Source organism: Pongo pygmaeus, chromosome 20 (genome assembly GCF_028885625.2).
Source record: "Pongo pygmaeus isolate AG05252 chromosome 20, NHGRI_mPonPyg2-v2.0_pri, whole genome shotgun sequence".
In the NCBI taxonomy this organism is placed as follows: Eukaryota; Metazoa; Chordata; class Mammalia; order Primates; family Hominidae; genus Pongo; species Pongo pygmaeus.
The window spans coordinates 8,552,501-8,571,040 of record NC_072393.2 but is presented as its reverse complement, the minus strand read 5'-3'; the positions used below and the strand labels follow the sequence as shown (position 1 = coordinate 8,571,040).

At 52.4% G+C, this 18,540-nt stretch overlaps 1 protein-coding gene across 2 annotated transcripts in view; it reads left to right on the top strand.

The window, feature by feature from the left end:
• The window catches only part of MYO1F (myosin IF), a 57,229-nt gene that overhangs the window by 12,847 nt on the left and 25,842 nt on the right, over positions 1–18,540 (top strand). Inside the window, exons 2-13 of one of the 2 annotated variants that reach the window (XM_054461543.2) lie at positions 8,394–8,531; positions 9,428–9,517; positions 9,600–9,694; positions 10,719–10,806; positions 10,928–11,017; positions 12,143–12,274; positions 12,433–12,567; positions 13,605–13,737; positions 13,941–14,137; positions 15,673–15,753; positions 15,868–15,954; positions 18,277–18,363. In XM_054461543.2, the coding sequence (XP_054317518.1) occupies positions 8,394–8,531; positions 9,428–9,517; positions 9,600–9,694; positions 10,719–10,806; positions 10,928–11,017; positions 12,143–12,274; positions 12,433–12,567; positions 13,605–13,737; positions 13,941–14,137; positions 15,673–15,753; positions 15,868–15,954; positions 18,277–18,363 (1,353 nt within the window). Of the gene's footprint in view, positions 1–8,393; positions 8,532–9,427; positions 9,518–9,599; positions 9,695–9,795; positions 10,635–10,718; positions 10,807–10,927; positions 11,018–12,142; positions 12,275–12,432; positions 12,568–13,604; positions 13,738–13,940; positions 14,138–15,672; positions 15,754–15,867; positions 15,955–18,276; positions 18,364–18,540 lie in introns of those variants that run through there. The other variant, XM_054461542.2, reaches the window with a different exon arrangement.

Below are 18,540 nucleotides of genomic sequence, written 5' to 3'. Positions count from 1 at the left end.
TAGAGACGGGGTTTCACCATGTTGGACAGGCTGGTCTCGAACTCCTGACCTCAAATGATTCATCCACCTTGGCCTCCCAAAGTGCTGGGATTATAGGCATGAGCCACCATGCCCAGCCAGCACCCACTTCTTATAAAAACACCTAATTAGGCCTCCTTTAAATTCCGATGTTAACCTCAGACAATGGACACACTCGACTCCCATAGTTTCAAAAAGAATCAATGTGATTGCCTGTAATGAAGACCTTACAATAAAACGTGTGTCCAAATATGAGAGTGCTAGGGTCAGGCCAAAGCGCAGTGGCTCAGCCTATAATCTCAGCACTTTGAGAAGCCAAGGCGGGTGGATCACCTGAGGCTAGGAGTTTGAGACCAGCCTGGCCAACACAGAAAAACCCTGTCTCAAGCCAGGCACGGTGGCTCACGCCTGTAATCCCAGCACTTTGGGAGGCTGAGGCAGGTGGATCGCCTGAGGTCGGGAGTTCCAGACCAGCCTGACCAACATAGTGAAACCCCATCTCTACTAAAAATGCAAAAAGATTAGCTGGGCATGTTGACTGGCTCCTGTAATCCCAGCTACTAGGGAGGCTGAGGCAGGAAAATCGCTTGAACCCGGGAGGCGAAGGTTGCAGTGAGCTGAGATCACATCATTGCACTCCAGCCCGGACAACAAGAGAGACACTCCATCTCAAAAAAAAAAAAAAAAAAAAAAGAAAGAAAGAAAGAAAAAGAAAAATCCTGTCTCTACTAAAATTACAAAACATTAGCTGGGCGTGGTGGTGCACGCCTGTAATCCCAGGTACTCAGGAGGCTGAGGCACGAGAATCGCTTGAATCCGGGAAGCAGAGGTTGCAGTGAGCTGAGATCTCACCACTGCGCTCCAGCCTGGGCGATAGAGCAAGACTGTGTCTCAAAAAAAAAAAAAAAAAAAAAAAAAAGTGGCCAGGCATGGTAGCTCACACCTATAATCCCAGCACTTTGGGAGGCCGAGGCAGGTGGATCACCTGAGGTCAGGAGTTCGAGACCAGCCTGACCAACATGGTGAAACCCCATCCATACTAAAAATACAAAAAATTAGCCGGGCATGGTGGCAGGCGCCTGTAGTCCCAGCTACTCGGGAGGCTGGGACAGGACAATCACTTGAACCCGGGAGGCAGAGGTTGCAGTGAGCTGCGATCACACCACTGCACTCTAGCCTGGGCGACAGAGTGAGACTCGGTATCAAAACAAAAAAAGGAAAGAAGGAAAGAAGGTGCTAAGGTCAGCGGTCCAAGAAGGCCCAGGAGAGCCACCAGGTGCTCCCACCTGTACACAAGTATGACAGTCCCACCTACAGGTCACTTTTAACACCTCCACCGGCATGACTTTCAATGAAGTGAGCCTCCAAAATGTTTAACTTGGCCAGGCACCATGGCTCATGCCTGTAATCCCGGCATTCTGGGAGACTGAGGCAGGAGGATTGCTTGAACCCAGGAGTTAGAGACCAGCCTGGGCAACATAGGGAGATCCCATGATCCCATCTGTAAAAAAAAAATTTAAGTAGCTGGGCACAGTGGTACTTGCCTGTGGTCCCAGCTACTCAGGAGGCTGGGGTGGGAGGATCACTTGAGCCCGGATGTCAAGGCTATAGTTAGATATGACTGCACCACTGCACTCCAGCCTGGGCAACAGAGCAAGACCCTGTCTCAAAAAAGTAAATAAGTAAATAAATTTTTAAAATAAACAAAGTGTTGAGCTCTTAGCACACTGAACAAAACTAAAATCTCCCAGCTGGGCCCAGTGGCTTCCACCCATAGGCCCAGCTACCCAGGAGGTCAAGGCAGGAGGATTGCTTGGGCCCAGGAGTTTGAGGCTGCAACGAGGTATGATCACACCAGTGCACTCCAGCCTGGGTGACAGAGTGAGACCTTGTCTCAAAAAAGACAAGAAAAAGAAAGGAAGGGCCGGGTGCGGTGGCTCATGCCTGTAATCCCAGTGCTTCATGAGGCCGAGGCGGGTGGATAACGAGGTCAGGAGATCGAGACCATCCTGGCTAACACGGTGAAACCTCGTCTCCACTAAAAATACAAAAAAAAAAAAAAAACTAGCCAGGCAGGAGAATGGCGTGAACCTTGGAGGCGGGGCTTGCAGTGAGCCAAGATTGCGCCACTGCCCTCCAGCCTAGGTGCAACAGAGTGAGACTCCGTCTCAAAAAAAAAAAAAAAAAAAGAAAAAAAAGAAAGAAAAAAAAAGAAAAAGGAAGGAAGGGCCGGGTGCAGTGGCTCATGCCTGTAATCCCAGCACTCTGGGAGGCCAACGTGGGTGGATCACGAAGTCAGGAATTCAAGACCAGCCTGGTCAATACGGTGAAACCTCGTCTCTACTAAAAATACAAAAATTAGCTGGGTGTGGTGGTGCGCGCCTATAGTCCCAGCTGCTCGGGAGGCTGAGGCTGAAGAATCGTTTGAACCCGGGAGGTAGATTTTGCAGTGAGCCAAGATCGCGCCACTACACTCCAGCCTGGCCAACAGAGCAAGACTCCATCTCAAACAAGCAAACAAAAAAAAGATAGAAAAAAAAGAGGAAGGAAGGAAGGAAGGGAAAGGGAAGGGAAGAAAGGAAAGAATGAAAGAAAAAATGGAAGGAAAGAAAGAAAGAAAAAGAAAGAAAGAGAAGGGAGGGAGGGAAGAAAGGAGGGAGGGAGGGGAGGGGAGGGAGGGAAAGAAAGGAAGAAAGAAAGAGAGAAAGAGAGAAGAAAGAAAGAAAAAAGAGAGAGACAGAAAGAAAGAAAGAGAGAGAGGGAGAGAGGGAGGAAGGAAGGGAGGGAGAGAGGGAGAAAGGAAGGAAGGGAGAGAGGGAAGGAGAAAGGAAGGGAGGGAGGAAGAAGGAAGGAAGGAAGGAAGGGGGGAAGGAAGGAAGGGAGGGAGGGAGGGAGGCAGGGAATTCATGCTGACTACTCAGGCCAGGAGCAGTGTGAGGGGTTGAAGCCCTGACTACCCCTGCATTCCATTCTCTGTCCCTGCTGCAGCCACACCTCCACACCTTTCCCCAGACAGTTAACCCTGGCTGGTGCACCCTTTCTCCCAGCTGTTTATCAAAACCCTTCTCAGGTCAGGCACAGTGGCTCACACCTGTAATCCCAGCATTTTGGAAGGCCAAGGTGGGAGGATCACTTGAGCCCAAGAGTTATAGACATCAGCCTGAGCAACAGAGCAAGACCATGTCTCTATGAAATATTTAAAAATTAGGCAGGCGTGGCTAGGCGCAGTGGCTCACACCTATAATCCCAGCACTTTGGGAGGCCGAGGCGGGCGGATCACAAGGTCAGGAGATTGAGACCATCCTGGCTAATATAGTGAAACCTCGTCTCTACTAAAAATACAAAAAATTAGCTGCCGCGGTGGCGGGCACCTGTAGTCCCAGCTACTCGGGAGGCTGAGGCAGGAGAATGGCATGAACCCAGGAGGCGGAGCTTGCAGTGAGCCAAGATCATGCCACTGCGCTCCAGCCTGGGCGACAGAGCAAGACTCTGTCTCAAAAAAAAAAAAATTAGCCAGGCGTGGTGGCATGTGCCTGTAGTCTCAGCTGCACAGGAGGCTGAGACAGGAGGATCACTTGAGCCCAGGAGATCAAGGCTGCAGTGAGCCATGACCTTGCCACTGCACTCCAGCCTGGGAGACAGAGTGACCCTGTCTCAAAAACCAAACCAAAACAAAACGAAAAAATCCTTCTCAGCACCAGCCCAGCCTCCTGTGCGTGTAGATAGAGGCGAGAATCTGTTCTTTTTTTTTTTTTTCTTTTTTTAAGACCAAGTCTCGCTCTGTTTGCCCAGGTTGGAGTGCAGTGGTGCAATCTCGGCTCACTGCAACCTCTGCCTCCCAGGATCAAGTGAGTCTCCTGCCTCAGCCTCCCGAGTAGCTGGGATTACAGGCATGCACCACCACACCCGGCTACTTTTTTGTATTTTTAGTAGAGACGGGGTTTCATTATGTTCATCAGGCTGGCCTCGAACTCCTGACCTCAGGTGTTCCACCCGCCTCAGCCTCCCAAAGTGCTGGGATTACAGGTGTGAGCCACCGCGCCCAGCCAAGAACCTGTTCTTTGCTGTTGAATAGACCCAGGTTCAAATCCCACACCCTTGGAAACAATACCTGTATCTTTAGTCCAGTGTCCTTAAGGAAGCTGCTATACTTCTCCAGCCTCCGTTTCCCTTCGAGCCTACCCCACACTGAGATGGTGTGATTATGGCTGCCAGTATCAATGATCTACATCCCCCAAACCAGGCACAGCATAGATGCTCAGTGAGTGTTAATTCTTTCCTTTTTTTTTTTTTTTTTTTTTTTTGAGATGGAGTTTCACTCTTGTTGCCCAGGCTGGAGTGCAATGGCACAATCTGGGCTCACTGCAACCTCTGCCTCCTGGGTTCTAGCAATTCTCCTGCCTCAGCCTCCCGAGTAGCTGGGATTACAGGTATGCGCCACCACACCCAGCTAATTTTTGTATTTTTAGTAGAGATGGGGTTTCACCATGTTGGTCAGGCTGGTCTCAAACTCCCGACCTTAGATGATCCGCCCGCCTCGGCCTCCCAAAGCACTGGGATTGCAGGTGTGAGCCACCATGCCCGGCCGTGTTAATTCTTTCAAATGCCCCTCAGCCTGGCTCTATCCTCACGACCACTCAGGCTTGGGGAGGGGCACCAGCCTCCCATTCCACCTTATTCCCCCAAAGTAGTTCATCCTCTCATCAACCCTGGGAAGTGGAGCTGCCTCTCCCTTTTTATAGATGAGACAGTGGAGACTCACAGCAGCATCTGTTCGCCCAGTCAGGATCAGAACCCAGATCTACCCCCATGCCAAAGGCTGGGCTTATTTAATGCCCATGGGCATCCCTCAACAACCTCTAGCTGTCAGCATGTCCAGAATCTGATCATGCACCTCCACCGCCCCCCCCCCGACCCCACTCAAGAACATTCCGTGGCTCCCCAGTACTGCCAGGAGAGACTGGCTCCACTTCTGCCTTACAGTTGCCCATGTGGACACTTCTGCTTGTTCCCTGCCTGTATCCCTGGAATCCACTGGCAAACACAGTCCACTTTAAAGACTTCAATCCCGGGCTGGGAGCGGTGGCTCATGCCTACAATCCCAGCAGTTTGGAAGGTCGAGGCAGGAAGGTTGCTTGAACTCAAGAGTTCAAGACCAGCCTGAGCAACATGGTGAAACCCCATCTCTACCAAAAATACAAAAAATTAGCTGGGCTTAGTGGTGTGTGCCTGTAGTGCCAGCTACTCAGGAGGCCGAGGTGGGAGGCTCACTTGAGCCCTGCAGGCAGAGGTAGCAGTGAGCCATGGTCTCACCACTGCACCCCATCCAGCCTGGGCAACGCAGTGAGACCCCATCTCAAAAAAACCAAAAATACTTCAATTCCCAGCTTTGTTTGCTCTGGTGGTTTTTGCTCTGAATCTGGGTTTCTTTCTTTACATTTGTCCCCTGTTCATTTGACAGAGAAAAGACTCAGTCTTTTTTTGACAGAGAAAAGACTCTGCCTCCAGGAGGAGACACGTCTTATCTGACCATGAGTTCACCAAATGGGTGGCTCCAAGTTGCCATCACTCCTATCTGTCAGACTACTCTTTTGCAGAGATGTGTTGAATAGAGACAGAGTGAGCCTGAGAAAGCCAGGGTGTTTAAGGCACTAGATAAATTCAGTCAGGCTAAAAGGAGAGCAACCAGGGCAGGCTTCCTGGAAGAGGAGATTTTGGAGAGCATGTGCCTCAGTCTCCTCCATGGGGCCTAAAGAAAGTGTCGTCTGGGTCAGGCAAGGTGGCTCATGCCTGAAATTCCAGCACTTTGGAAGGCTGAGGTGGGAGGATCACTTGAGGCCAGAAGTTAAAAGACCAGCCTGAGAAACATAGCAAGACCCCATCAATACAAAAAAATTTAAATATTAGCTGGGCATGGTGGCACACCCCTGTGGTCCCAGCTACTCAGGAGGCTGAGGTGGGAGGATCTCTTGAGCCCAGAAGTTCAGGGCTACAGTGCGCTATGATCCCGCCACTGCACTCCAGCCTGGGTGACAGAACAAGACTCTGACTCAAAAAAAGAAAAAGAAAAACTGAGAGAGGAAATGAAATGAAAAAAATGGCAACCTAGGAAGGTGCTGGCACTGCTGAGGGGCAAGGTGAAGGGACACGGCAGGGGCAGCAGGGAGGCAGGGCTGGGAGTAGAGGGTGGAGCTGAGGAACAAAGTCATACACAGGCACAGAGGGCAGAAGTCACAGCACATGGTGGCCTGGAGGAGCTCAAAGGGACCAGCTGGTATGTGTGACCACAAGAGAACAGGAGAGGTGGGAGGGGAGAAGGAAGGAGGCCGCCTGGCAGCAGTGGGTCAAATGCCACAGAGAAGTCAGGGACTGGCCTGGGCCTGGGGAGGGGACGGGGGATGTGAAAGGGAGAGGCTGGGAGACTGGCGGGAAGTGAGAACTGGGATGCGCCCACTCCCCACCAAGCCGCCCGGTCTCCCTGCTCTGCTCCTGCAGCCTGCAGAACCCCAAGCACTCTGTGCCCTGCCCGCCAAGCCTGGCATCCTTCATGGGAAGTGAGGGGCACTAGGTAGGGTGACGGATGGACAGAGAGACCAAAGGAGAGGGCTGAGGGGCTGTGCGCAGTAGCTCACGCCTATAATCCCACCACTTTGGGGGACTGAGACAGATAATCCATTCAGCCCAGGAGTTCAAGACCAGCCGGGGCAACATAGCAAGACCCCATCTCTACAAAAAAATACAAAAATTATCCAGGCATGGTGGCGCACGTCTGTAGTCCCAGCTAGCTGGGAGGCTGTGGTGTGGTGGAAGGATTGCTTGGGCCTAGGAGGTTGAGGCTGCATGGAGCTGTGATCACACCACTGCACTCCAGCCTGGGCGACTGAGTGAGACCCTGTCTCAAAACTTTTTTTGTTGTTTGGTTTTTGTTGTTGTTGTTGTTGTTGTTGTTTTTGAGACGGAATCATCCAGAATGGAGTGTAGTGGCGAAATATCAGCTCACTGCAACCTCCGCATCCTGGGCTCAAGTGATCCTCCCACCTTAGCTTCCAGAGTAGCTAGGACCACAGACACATGCCACCATTCTTGTCTAATTTTTCTATTTTTTGTAGAGATGGGGGGTCTCACTATATTGCCCAGGCTGGTCTTGAACTCCTGGCCTCAAGCAGTCCTCCTGCCTCGGCCTCCCAAAGTGCTGGGATTACAGGTGTGAGCCATTGCGTCTGGCCCCACTGATCTTTTACTGTCCTCATAGTTTTGCCTTTTCCAGAATATCCTATAGTTGGAATAAGACAGTATATAGCCTTTTCAGATTGGCTTTTTTTTTTTTTTTTTTTTTTTTTGAGACAGAGTTTCGCTCTTGTTGCCCAGGCTGGAGTGCAATGGCACAATCTCAGCTCACCGCAACCTCCGTCTCCCAAGTTCAAGCGATTCTCCTGCCTCAGCCTCCCGAGTAGCTGGGATAACAGGCATGTGCCAGCACACCCGGCTAATTTTGTATTTTTAGTATAGACGGGGTTTCTCCATAGTGATCAGGCTGGTCTCGAATCCTGACCTCAAGTGATCTACCCGCCTTGGCCTCCCAAAGTGTTGTGATTACAGGTGTCAGCCACCGTGCCCGGCCCCAGATTGGCTTCTTTCACTTAGTGATATGCCTTTAAGTTTCCTCCATGTCTGTTCATGGCTTGAGATCTCATTTCTCTTTCTTTCTTTTTTTATAGAGACGGGGCCTTGCTATGTTGCCCAGGCTGGTCTTGAACTCCTGGCCTCAAGCGATCCTCCTGCCTCTCCAGGTGCAGCCACTGCACCTGGCATAAAAAAATTTTTTAATTAAAAAAAAAAAAAAAAAGAGGCTGGGCACAGTGGCTCACGCCTGTAATCCCAGCACTTTGGGAGCCTGAGGCAGGTGGATCACTTGAAGTCAGGAGTTCCAGACCAGCCTGGCCAACATGGTGAAACCCCAACTCTACTAAAAATATTAAAAATTAGCTGGGCATGGTGGTGGGCACCTATAATCCCAGCTACTCGGGAGGCTGAGGCAGGAGAATCGCTTGAACCCGGGAGGTGGATGTTGCAGTGAGCCGAGATTGCGCCACTACACTCCAGCCTGAGCGAGAGAGTGAGACTCTGTCTTTAAATAAATAAATAAAAATTAAAAATAAAAAAAATAGAGGGCTGAGGGCTGGATCTGAGCACTGCAACTTCTGTCTGAGGCAGGGGACCTGGCTTGGACCCTGCCAGCCTCTCCTGGAGATGGGGAAGGAGGAATGGAGGTGGGGCAGGGGAGGTGGGACAGAACCCAGAAGCTGATGGCATTGGTGAGCCAGGTGCTGCGTCCCCGTGCAAGGGCTCACCCCGACCCCCCTCTCACCCCCCAGGGCAGCAAGGAGCGCTTCCACTGGCAGAGCCACAATGTGAAGCAGAGCGGTGTGGACGACATGGTGCTTCTTCCCCAGATCACTGAAGACGCCATCGCTGCCAACCTCCGGAAGCGCTTCATGGACGACTACATCTTCGTACCCTGGGCCAAGGCTGGGGGTGGGCAGGCAGGGAAGGAATGAATGGCTGGGCCATGAACAGAGAGGAGGGTGAAGGAGCGGAGGGAGGAATAGGCCGGGAGAGCACCAGGCGGTGAGACAGAGGACAGACGGAGTGACAGCAGGGCTCTGGTTGGGGGCAGCTGTGGCTGCCACTGCTCCCTCCGTCCTGGGGAAGCTCAGCTCCAGCGTGTTCCATTTCCCCCATTCCGGATCCAACCCTGTTTGTTTGTTTTTTTTTTGAGACGGAGTCTTGCTCTGTCGCCCAGGTTCCAGGCTGGAGTGCAGTGGCACAATCTCAGCTCACTGCAACCTCCACCTCCCGGATTCAAATGATTCTCCTGCCTCAGCCTCCCAAGTAGCTGGGATTATAGGCATGCACCACCATGCCTGGCTAATTTTTTTGTTTTTGTTTTTTGTGTTTTGTGTTTTGTTTTTGAGACTGAGTGGCTCTTGTTGCCCAGGCTGGAGTGCAATGGCACGATAGCTCGCTGCAACCTCTGCCTCCCAGGTTCAAGCGATTCTCCTCCCTCAGCCTCCCAAGTAGCCAGGATTACAGGCACACACCACCATACCTGGGTAATTTTTTACATTTTTAGTGGAGACAAGGTTTCACCATGTTGGCCAGGCTGGTCTCAAACTCCTGACCTCAAGTGATCCACCTGCCTCGGCCTTCCAAAGTGCTGGGATTACAGGCATGAGCCACCGCGCCCGGCCAGCCCTGTTTTTTCCAAGAGACTCGAGGTGCATCCATTATCTCCATCTCTTCCACCTCCAAGCAATGGAGTTTTAGGAAGCCCTGGGTTGGGGCAGGATGAGGGGACAGGGAGGACAAAACCTACCAGGACACCACACGACCCTTAACCATCCCTCAGACCTACATTGGCTCCGTGCTCATCTCCGTAAACCCCTTCAAGCAGATGCCCTACTTCACCGACCGTGAGATCGACCTCTATCAGGGCGCGGTGAGGCTGGGGCTGGGTAGGAGGCACAGCCCCGAGACCCCTGGCCCCCAACCCTGGGCTGAGACCTGATCTCCCTCGCCAGGCCCAGTATGAGAATCCCCCGCACATCTACGCCCTCACAGACAACATGTACCGGAACATGCTTATCGACTGTGAGAACCAGTGTGTCATCATTAGGTATGGACAGAGTTGGGGGGCCACAGACCCTGCTGCCCGGACCCCTGCTGGAACATCATCACCGCCCCCAGGGAGGTTTGCCTGAAACTCCCAATCTGAACAGAGCCCTGCTGTCCCTCTCTGCCCTCACTCTGTTTTATTTTCCTTGTCACCATCTGACTCACAATGTATTTTATTGATTCATTCTGCTATTGTCTGTCTGTCCCCTCTAAATGGCACCTCAGGCCAGGTGTAGTGGCTCATGCTTGTAATCCTGGCACTTTGGGAGGCCAAGGCAAGAGGATCTCTTGAGGCTAGGAGTTCAAGACCAGCCTGGGCAACATGGCAACACCCTGTCTCTTTATAGATAATAATTAGCTGGGCACAGTGGTGCATGCCTGTAGTCCCCAGCTACTCAAGAGGCTGAGGAGGGAGGACTGCTTGAGCCCAGGAGTTCCAGGCGGGAACAGGTGCTATGATCACACCACTGCACTCCAGCCTGGGCAACAGAGTGAGACCCCATCTCAGTCAACCAATCTATGCCAGCTCTATGAGAGCAGAGAGAGAGACAGAGAGAGAGAGTGTGTGGGTGTATGTGTGTGTGTGTGTGTGTGACAGAGTCTCAGTCTGTCATCCAGGCTGGAGTGCAGTGGCGCAACCTCAGCTCACTGCAACCTCTGCCTCCCAGGTTCAATCAATTCTCCTGCCTCAGCCTCCTGAGTGGCTGGGATTGCAGGCGCGCACCACCATGTCCAGCTAATTTTTGTATTTTAGTAGAGACTGGGTTTCACCATGTTGGCCAGGCTGGTCTCAAACTTTTGACCTCAAGTGATCCGCCCTCCTCAGGCTCCCAAAGTGCTGGGATTACAGGCATGAGCCACTGTGCCCGGCTGAGAGCAGAGATTTTATCTGTCTTGTTCATTACAGTATTCCCGGAACCTGGAATACTGGCAGGCACACGGTAGGTGCTCAATGAATGAATGGTCAGGCACTAAAAAGGGTTCTTCCCCATCCACTGATCATTTATTCCTCCATTCATCCCCAGTGGAGAGAGTGGAGCTGGGAAGACAGTGGCAGCCAAATACATCATGGGCTACATCTCCAAGGTGTCTGGCGGAGGCGAGAAGGTCCAGGTGAGACGAGGAAAACAGAAGGATGAGCTGGGTCGCCCTCACCTGCATGGTAGTGCAGCCCCACCCATCTGCACTCCTGCCTCAGTCTGACTTCTTCCCACCCCACCTGCCTCTGCCCCAGCACGTCAAAGATATCATCCTGCAGTCCAACCCACTGCTCGAGGCCTTCGGCAATGCCAAGACTGTGCGCAACAACAATTCCAGCCGCTTTGTGAGTCTCTGCAGCCCTGCTTGGAGCAGCTGCTCCCTCCGTGCTGACCTTTCTACACACACACCCACACATACACACACCTGCATTGCCAAGACAAGAGCCCATTGGAAACCCAGCAGGAAATACCTACTCCTGAAGGGGAGACTCACTTCCTGCCCATGGTCTGTTTGAAAAGAGAGTCCCCCATTGGCAGAACTGTGGAGGCCATGACACCCCTGTGTAACATTCTTTTTTTTTTTTTTGAGACGGAGTCTTGCTGTCTCCCAGGCTGGAGTTCGGTGGCACAATCTCGGCTCACTGCAAGCTCTGCCTCCCAGGTTCTCTCCATTCTCCTGCCTCAGCCTCCCTAGTAGCTGGGACTACAGGCGCCCGCCACCATGCTGTGTAACATTCTTAAATGCTCCCCTGGCTGCAGCCATGCTACATTGTTCCCATTCACATTTCAGGTCCAATTTATTCCCTCATTCATTCCTTCTTTCGACAATAGTTCTGGGACTCATTCTTTGTGTGGGTGCTGCACTGGGCCCAGTGGAAGTCAGGATAGGTAAACAGATCTGGATTCAGGGTTTGATTTTGTCACTGTGAGCTGTGTAGCCTGGGAGAAAAAATCTATGCAACTTCCTGAGTTTCCTCTGTTTGCTCATCCATAAAATGGGGACGATGTTAATATCCATCTCATAGACTTCAGTATTACACCTGCACAAGGACGTGGTTTAATAAATTCCATACCCTTGGGCTGGGTGCGGGGGCTCACGCCTGAAATCCCAGCACTTTGGGAGGCTGAGACAGGCGGATCACTTGAGGTCTGGAGTTCAAGACCAGCCTGGCCAACATGATGAAACCCCGTCTCTACCAAAAATACAAAAATAAGCTGGGCATGGTGGTGGGTGCCTGTAGTCCCAGCTATTTAGGAGGCTAAGGCAGGAGAATCACTTGAACCCAGGAGGTGGATGTTGCAGTGAGCCGAAATCGCGCCACTGAACCCCAGCCTGAGCAACAGAGTGAGACTGTCTCAAAAAAAAAGGAAGAAGGGAAGAGAGGCAAGGCTCATAAGACCCATCCCCAATCCTTCCCCCACCTGCACCCCAGGACACTGGGGTGCTGACATGGTTCTCTCGGATTCAGGGCAAGTACTTTGAGATCCAGTTCAGCCGAGGTGGGGAGCCAGATGGGGGCAAGATCTCCAACTTCTTGCTGGAGAAGTCCCGCGTGGTCATGCAAAATGAAAATGAGAGGAACTTCCACATCTACTACCAGGTGCAGGGAAGGGGCTGGGGGAGAGGGAGCCCCACCTGGAGCCCACCGGGGTGGAAAGTGGGAAGGTAAACACCTAGGAGGGCATGGCAGGGCAGATGGGGGATCACAGGGGCTGAGCCAGGCAAGCACCAGATGCATGAACATGGGACACCCTCCAGCTGCTGGAAGGGGCCTCCCAGGAGCAAAGGCAGAACCTGGGCCTCATGACACCGGACTACTATTACTACCTCAACCAATCGGACACCTACCAGGTGGACGGCACGGACGACAGAAGTGACTTTGGTGAGACTCTGGTGAGCACCGGCCTCCACTCCAGTCCCCGGCCAGGCAGACCTCAGCCCCAGAAACCCTCCTGAGTTACAAATTAGGAAACCGAAGCCCAGGCCAGGCACGTGGCTCAAGCCTGTAATCCCAGCACTTTGGGAGGCCGAGGCAGGCAGATCACTTAAGGTCAGGAGTTTGAGACAGGCCTAGCCAACGTGGTTAAACCCCATCTCTACTTAAAATACAAAAAGTAGCCAGGCATGGTGGCGCACAACTGTAATCCCAGCTACTGGGGAGGCAGAGGCAGGAGAATTGCTTGAAAACGGGAGGCGGAAGTTGCAGTGAGCTGAGATCACACCACTGCACTCCAGCCTGGGCAACAGAGTGAGACTCCATCTCAAAAAAAAAAGGCCAGGCGCGGTGGCTCACACCTGTAATCCCAGCACTTTGGGAGGCCGAGGCAGGTAGATCACCTGAGGACAGGAGTTCAAGACCAGCCTGGCCAACATAGTGAAACCCCATCTTTATTAGGAATACAAAGATTAGCCGGGCGTGATGCCATGCGCCTGTAGTCCCAGCTACTCGGGAGGCTGAGGCAGGAGAATCGTTTAAGCCTGGGAGGTGGAGGTTGCAGTGAGCCAAGATAGCGCCACTGCACTCCCGCCTGGGTGAAAGAGTGAGACTCTAAAAAAAAATATATAGGAAACCAAAGCCCATGCCGGACATGGTGCTCATGCCTAAATCCCAGCTACTCGGCAGGCTGAGGCAGGAAAATCGCTTGAACCTGGGATGAGGAGGTTGCAGTGAGCCAAGATCATGCCACTGCACTCCAGCCTGGGCAACAGAGGGAGACTCTGTCTCAAAAATAAAAAATATCATAAAAAACAAAGCCCAGAGAGGTGCAGGCACTTACCCAAGGTCACGCAGCAAGTGATTGAAAGGGGTAGGACAGGGACGCAAGGGTGCTCACTCCCTGAGTCCGTGCTGTGGTCCCTCAAGCCTGCCCCTGGAGGCAGGTTGGAGGCCAGGATTCGCGGCACAGTTTCTGCCCCCGTTGTACCCACAGAGTGCTATGCAGGTCATTGGGATCCCGCCCAGCATCCAGCAGCTGGTGCTGCAGCTCGTGGCAGGGATCTTGCACCTGGGGAACATCAGTTTCTGCGAAGACGGGAACTATGCCCGAGTGGAGAGTGTGGACCGTGAGTGTGGGTGTCATGGAGGGCGGGATGGAGGCCTGTGGGTGTGTGAACTGCGTCCTCCTAGCTCAGCCCCCTGGAAGCTGAGAGCCCACAAGGAAAAATGTGGGTGTCACTGGGCAGGATGGGGATAATAAGAGGCCCATGCAGGAGGCACAAGAGCCCAACCAACTGTCCCATTTTTGCCCTGACCTTTGCCCTGGTAGTCCTGGCCTTTCCCGCCTACCTGCTGGGCATTGACAGCGGGCGACTGCAGGAGAAGCTGACCAGCCGCAAGATGGACAGCCGCTGGGGTGGGCGCAGCGAGTCCATCGATGTGACCCTCAACGTGGAGCAGGCAGCCTACACCCGTGACGCCCTGGCCAAGGGGCTCTATGCCCGCCTCTTCGACTTCCTCGTGGAGGCGAGTGGGGCTGGGGCTGGAAGGCAGAGTGGATGCTCTGGGGTCACAAACATTTATGGAGGCTGAGTGCAGTGGCTCACAGCTGCAATCCCAATGCTTTGGGTGGCTGAGGTGGGAGCATCCTTTGAGGCCAGAAGTTCAAGACCAGCCTGGGCAACACAGCAAGACCCCCATCTTTACAGAAATTTCAAATTAGTTGGGTGTGGTGGTGTGCGCTTGTAGTTCTAGCTACTCAGAGGGCTGAGGTTGGGGGATCATTTGAACCCAGGAGGTTGGGGCTGCAGTGAGCTATGATTGCGCTGTTGTACTCCAGCCTGGGTGACAGAGCAAGACCCTGTCTCTAAAAAAAACTTTTGGCCAGATGTAGTAGCTCATGCCTGTAATCCCAGCACTTTGGGAGGCTGAGGTGGGCGGATCACTTGAGGTCTGGAGTTCGAGACCAGCCTGGCCAACATGGTGAAACCCCCTCTCTACTAAAAATTACCCGGGAGTGATGGCACATGCCTTTAATCCCAGCTACTTGGGAGGCTGAGGCAGGAAAATCACTTGAACCTGGGAGGTGGAGGTTGCAGTGAGCTGAGATCGTGCTATTGTACTCCAGCCTGGGCAACAGAGAGAGACTCTGTCTCGAAATAAATAAATTAATTTAATTTAATTAAAACTTTTTTAATGTATGGAGTCAGCCTGGGCAACATGGCAAAACCCTGTCTCTACAAAAATACAAAAATTAGCCAGGCATGGTGGCTGGTGCCTGTAATCCCGGCTACTCAGGAGGCTTAGCTGGAAGAATCCCTGACCCCAGGAGGTTGAGGCTGTAGTGAGCCATGATCAAGCCACTGCACTCCAGTCTGGACAACAGACTGAGACCCTGTCTCAAAATAAAAAATAAAAATAAATGAAGTATAAAATGTATGGCCAGGCACAGTGGATCATGCCTGTAATCCCAGCACTTTGGGAGGTCAAGGCGGGCAGATCACCCGAGGTCAGGAGTTCGAGATCAGCCCTGGCCAACATGGCAAAACCCCATCTCTACTAAAAATACAAGAATTAGCCAGGTGTGGCGGCACATGCCTGTAATCCCAGCCACTTGGGAGGCTGAGGCAGAAGAATCTCTTGAATCCTGGAGGCGGAGGTTGCAGTGAGCCGAGATTGTGCCACTGGCATTCCAGCCTGGGCAACAGAATGAGACTCCATCTCAAAAAAAATAGAAAAGAAAAAGCCCCATAAGGTAGTTGCTATTATCAACCCCTTTCAAAGATAAGAAAATAGAGGTGCAGAGAGGTTCGGGGCAGAGTCAGCTCCAGAGTCAGGGACCCTAATACACTGACACTTGGGTTTCTCCTCTGAGTGACTGATTAGGGGGTGGGGAGACTACACACAGCGCCAGGAAGGGCAGAGCTAAAGAGGGCTGGAGGGAAACTGGCATGACGGGACATCACCCATGAAGTTGGCTAGGCGTGTGTCTAAGGAGTGGGGGGCAGGGGCTTCAGATCTGACCGATGCCCACTGACCTCCTGTCCCCACCCACACTGCAGGCCATCAACCGTGCTATGCAGAAACCCCAGGAAGAGTACAGCATCGGTGTGCTGGACATTTACGGCTTCGAGATCTTCCAGGTATGGCCCCCTGCCTCCAGCCCACATCCTGTCCTCCCTGGGGCAGCCCAGGGTGGCCACAAGAACTTCCAGCACCAGGACATTGAGGGAAGGACCCTTTTCCTCCTTCTACAGAAAAACGGCTTCGAGCAGTTTTGCATCAACTTCGTCAATGAGAAGCTGCAGCAAATCTTTATCGAACTCACCCTGAAGGCCGAGCAGGTGGGCAGCCAAGCAGTCAGGGATGGGGGATCCTGGGGTGGGGGTGGGGTGGAAGGACCATGAGGATCCCTTAGCAACTAAGGGACACCCCAGCCCTCTCCACCACGTTCCCACCTCTCTGTGCCAACCTACCCAGGCTCCATAGTGATACTTCCTTCTGCCTCTAAAGCTTTGGGAAGGACCGTGCCCCTTAGTTCGTTCATTCAGCAATTATTTATTGAGCATCTGTTGTGTGCCAGGCACTGTTTAGGGTGCTTGGAGACACAGCCATGAACAATAAAGCAATAGTCCCTGCTGTCTTCATTTTGCCCCTCCCCCAGAAGCAGAGCCTGAGGCAAGGATTCAGAGACAAATGGTTTTTCTGGGAGGCAATCCCAGGAAGCTCCAAGAGGAGACTGAGGAAGTAAGTCAGGGATTTTTTTTTTTTTTTTTTTGAGACAAAGTCTTGTTCTGACACCCAGGCTGGAGTGCAGTGGCATGATCTCGGCTCACTGCAACCTCTGCCTCCAGGATTCAAGTGATTTTCCTGCCTCAGCCTCCCCAGCAGCTGGGACTACAGGCGCCCACCACCATGCCCAGCTAATTTTTGTATTTTTAGTAGAGACAGGGTTTCACCATATTAGCCAGGCTGGTCTCAAACTCCTGACCTCGTGATCCACCCACCTCAGCCTCCCAAAGTGCTGGGATTACGGGTGGGAGCCACCATTCCCCACTTTTTTTTTTTTTTTTTTTTTTTTTTTTTTTTCTTGAGACAGGAACTCGCTGTGTTGTCCAGGCTGGAGTGCAGTGGTGTGATCACAGGTCACTGCAGTCTACACCCCCTGGGCTCAAGCAATCCTCTCACTTCAGCCTCTCAAGTAGCTGGGACCACAGGCACACACCATCATGCCTGGCTAATATTTTAAAACTTTTTTGTAGAGTTCGTGTTTCACTTTGTTGCCCAGATTGGTCTTGAACTCCTGGCCTCAAGCAATCCTCCCGCCTTGGCCTGCCAAAGTGCTGGGACTACAGGCATGAGTTAACATGCCAGCCCTGAGACAGGGATTTTTTTAAAAAAGAGAGAGAGGCTGGGTGCAGTGGCTCACGCCTGTAATCCCAGCACTTTGGGAGGCTTCAGTGGGTGGATCACCTGAGGTCAGGAGTTTGAGACCAGCCTGGCCAACATGGTGAAACCCCGTCTCTACTAAAAATATAAAACTTAGCCGAGTGTGGTGCCGGGCACCTGTAATCCCAGCCACTCAGGAGTCTGAGGCAGGAGAATCGCTTGAACCCAGGAGGCAGAGGTTGCAGTGAGCCGAGATTGCGCCATTGCACTCCAGCCTGGGCAACAGCAGAATGAGACCCTGTCTCACAAAAAAAAAAAAAAGAAAGGAAAAAAAAAAGAAAACAAAAAAGAGAAAGACAGACTGAGCCAGACACAATCACTCACACCTATAGTCCCAGCTATCTAGGAGGCTGAGGTAAGAGGATCGCTTGAGCCTGGGGTTTCAAAGCCAGCCTGGACAACATAGTGAGACCCCATCTGTAAAAAAACATAAAAATTAGCCAGGCATGGTGGTGTGCTCCTCTGGTCCCAGCTACTCAGAAGGCTGAGATGAGAGGATCACTTGAACCCTGGAGGTCAAGGTTGCAGTGAGCTAGGATCGCATCACTGAGCTCCAGCCTGGGTAACAGAGCAAAACCCAGTCTCAAAAAAAAAAAAGCAAGCTGTGTGCGGTGGCTCATGCCTGTAATCCCAGCACTTTGGGAGAGCCGAGGTCGACAGATCACCTGAGGTTGGGAGTTTGAGACCAGCCTGACCAACATGGAGAAACTCCATCTCTACTAAAAATACAAAATTAGTCAGGCGTGGTGGCACATACCTGTAATCCCAGCTTCTCGGGAGGCTGAGGCAGGAGAATCACTTGAACTCGGGAGGTGGAGGTTGCGATGAGCCAAGATCGTGCCGCTGCACTCCAGCCTAGGCAACAAGAGTGAAACTCCATCTCAAAAAAAAAAAAAAGAGTCCAAATAGTGTGTTAATGAGCACATTATGCTGTGGACAACCAGGGTGCAACTGCACTGGGACTCGAGGAGGCTTCATAGAGCAGAGAAGCGAGGGAGCTGGGGTATCTATCCACCCACTCCTGTTGATTATTGGTCAAGGACTGCTGAAACCAGATGTAATTCCCTGGCACTTCCAGCCTTGCCCACACAGGAGTGATGGGCTTTGTTACCAGAGACAGTCCTAAGTGATGAGATGGAGAAGGGGAGAGGACATGGGGGGGAGGGTGGCCACACCTTTTTCACTGGCCCCCACATCCACCCCCTTTTCCACTCCAGGAAGAGTACGTGCAGGAAGGCATCCGCTGGACTCCAATCCAGTACTTCAACAACAAGGTCGTCTGTGACCTCATCGAAAACAAGCTGGTGAGGGCTGGGTCAACTTTGGCAAGGGTGTCTCACTGGGCCCCTGAGCTGAGTCTGGAAGATGGGCGGAGGGCCAAGGGCATTATGGCATCCTCAGGCCCTTCTCTACCCTACAGTTAGGCCTTCCAGCGACAGAGCACAACCAAAATGTCCCTTCTGCCCCTCATCCATTAATTC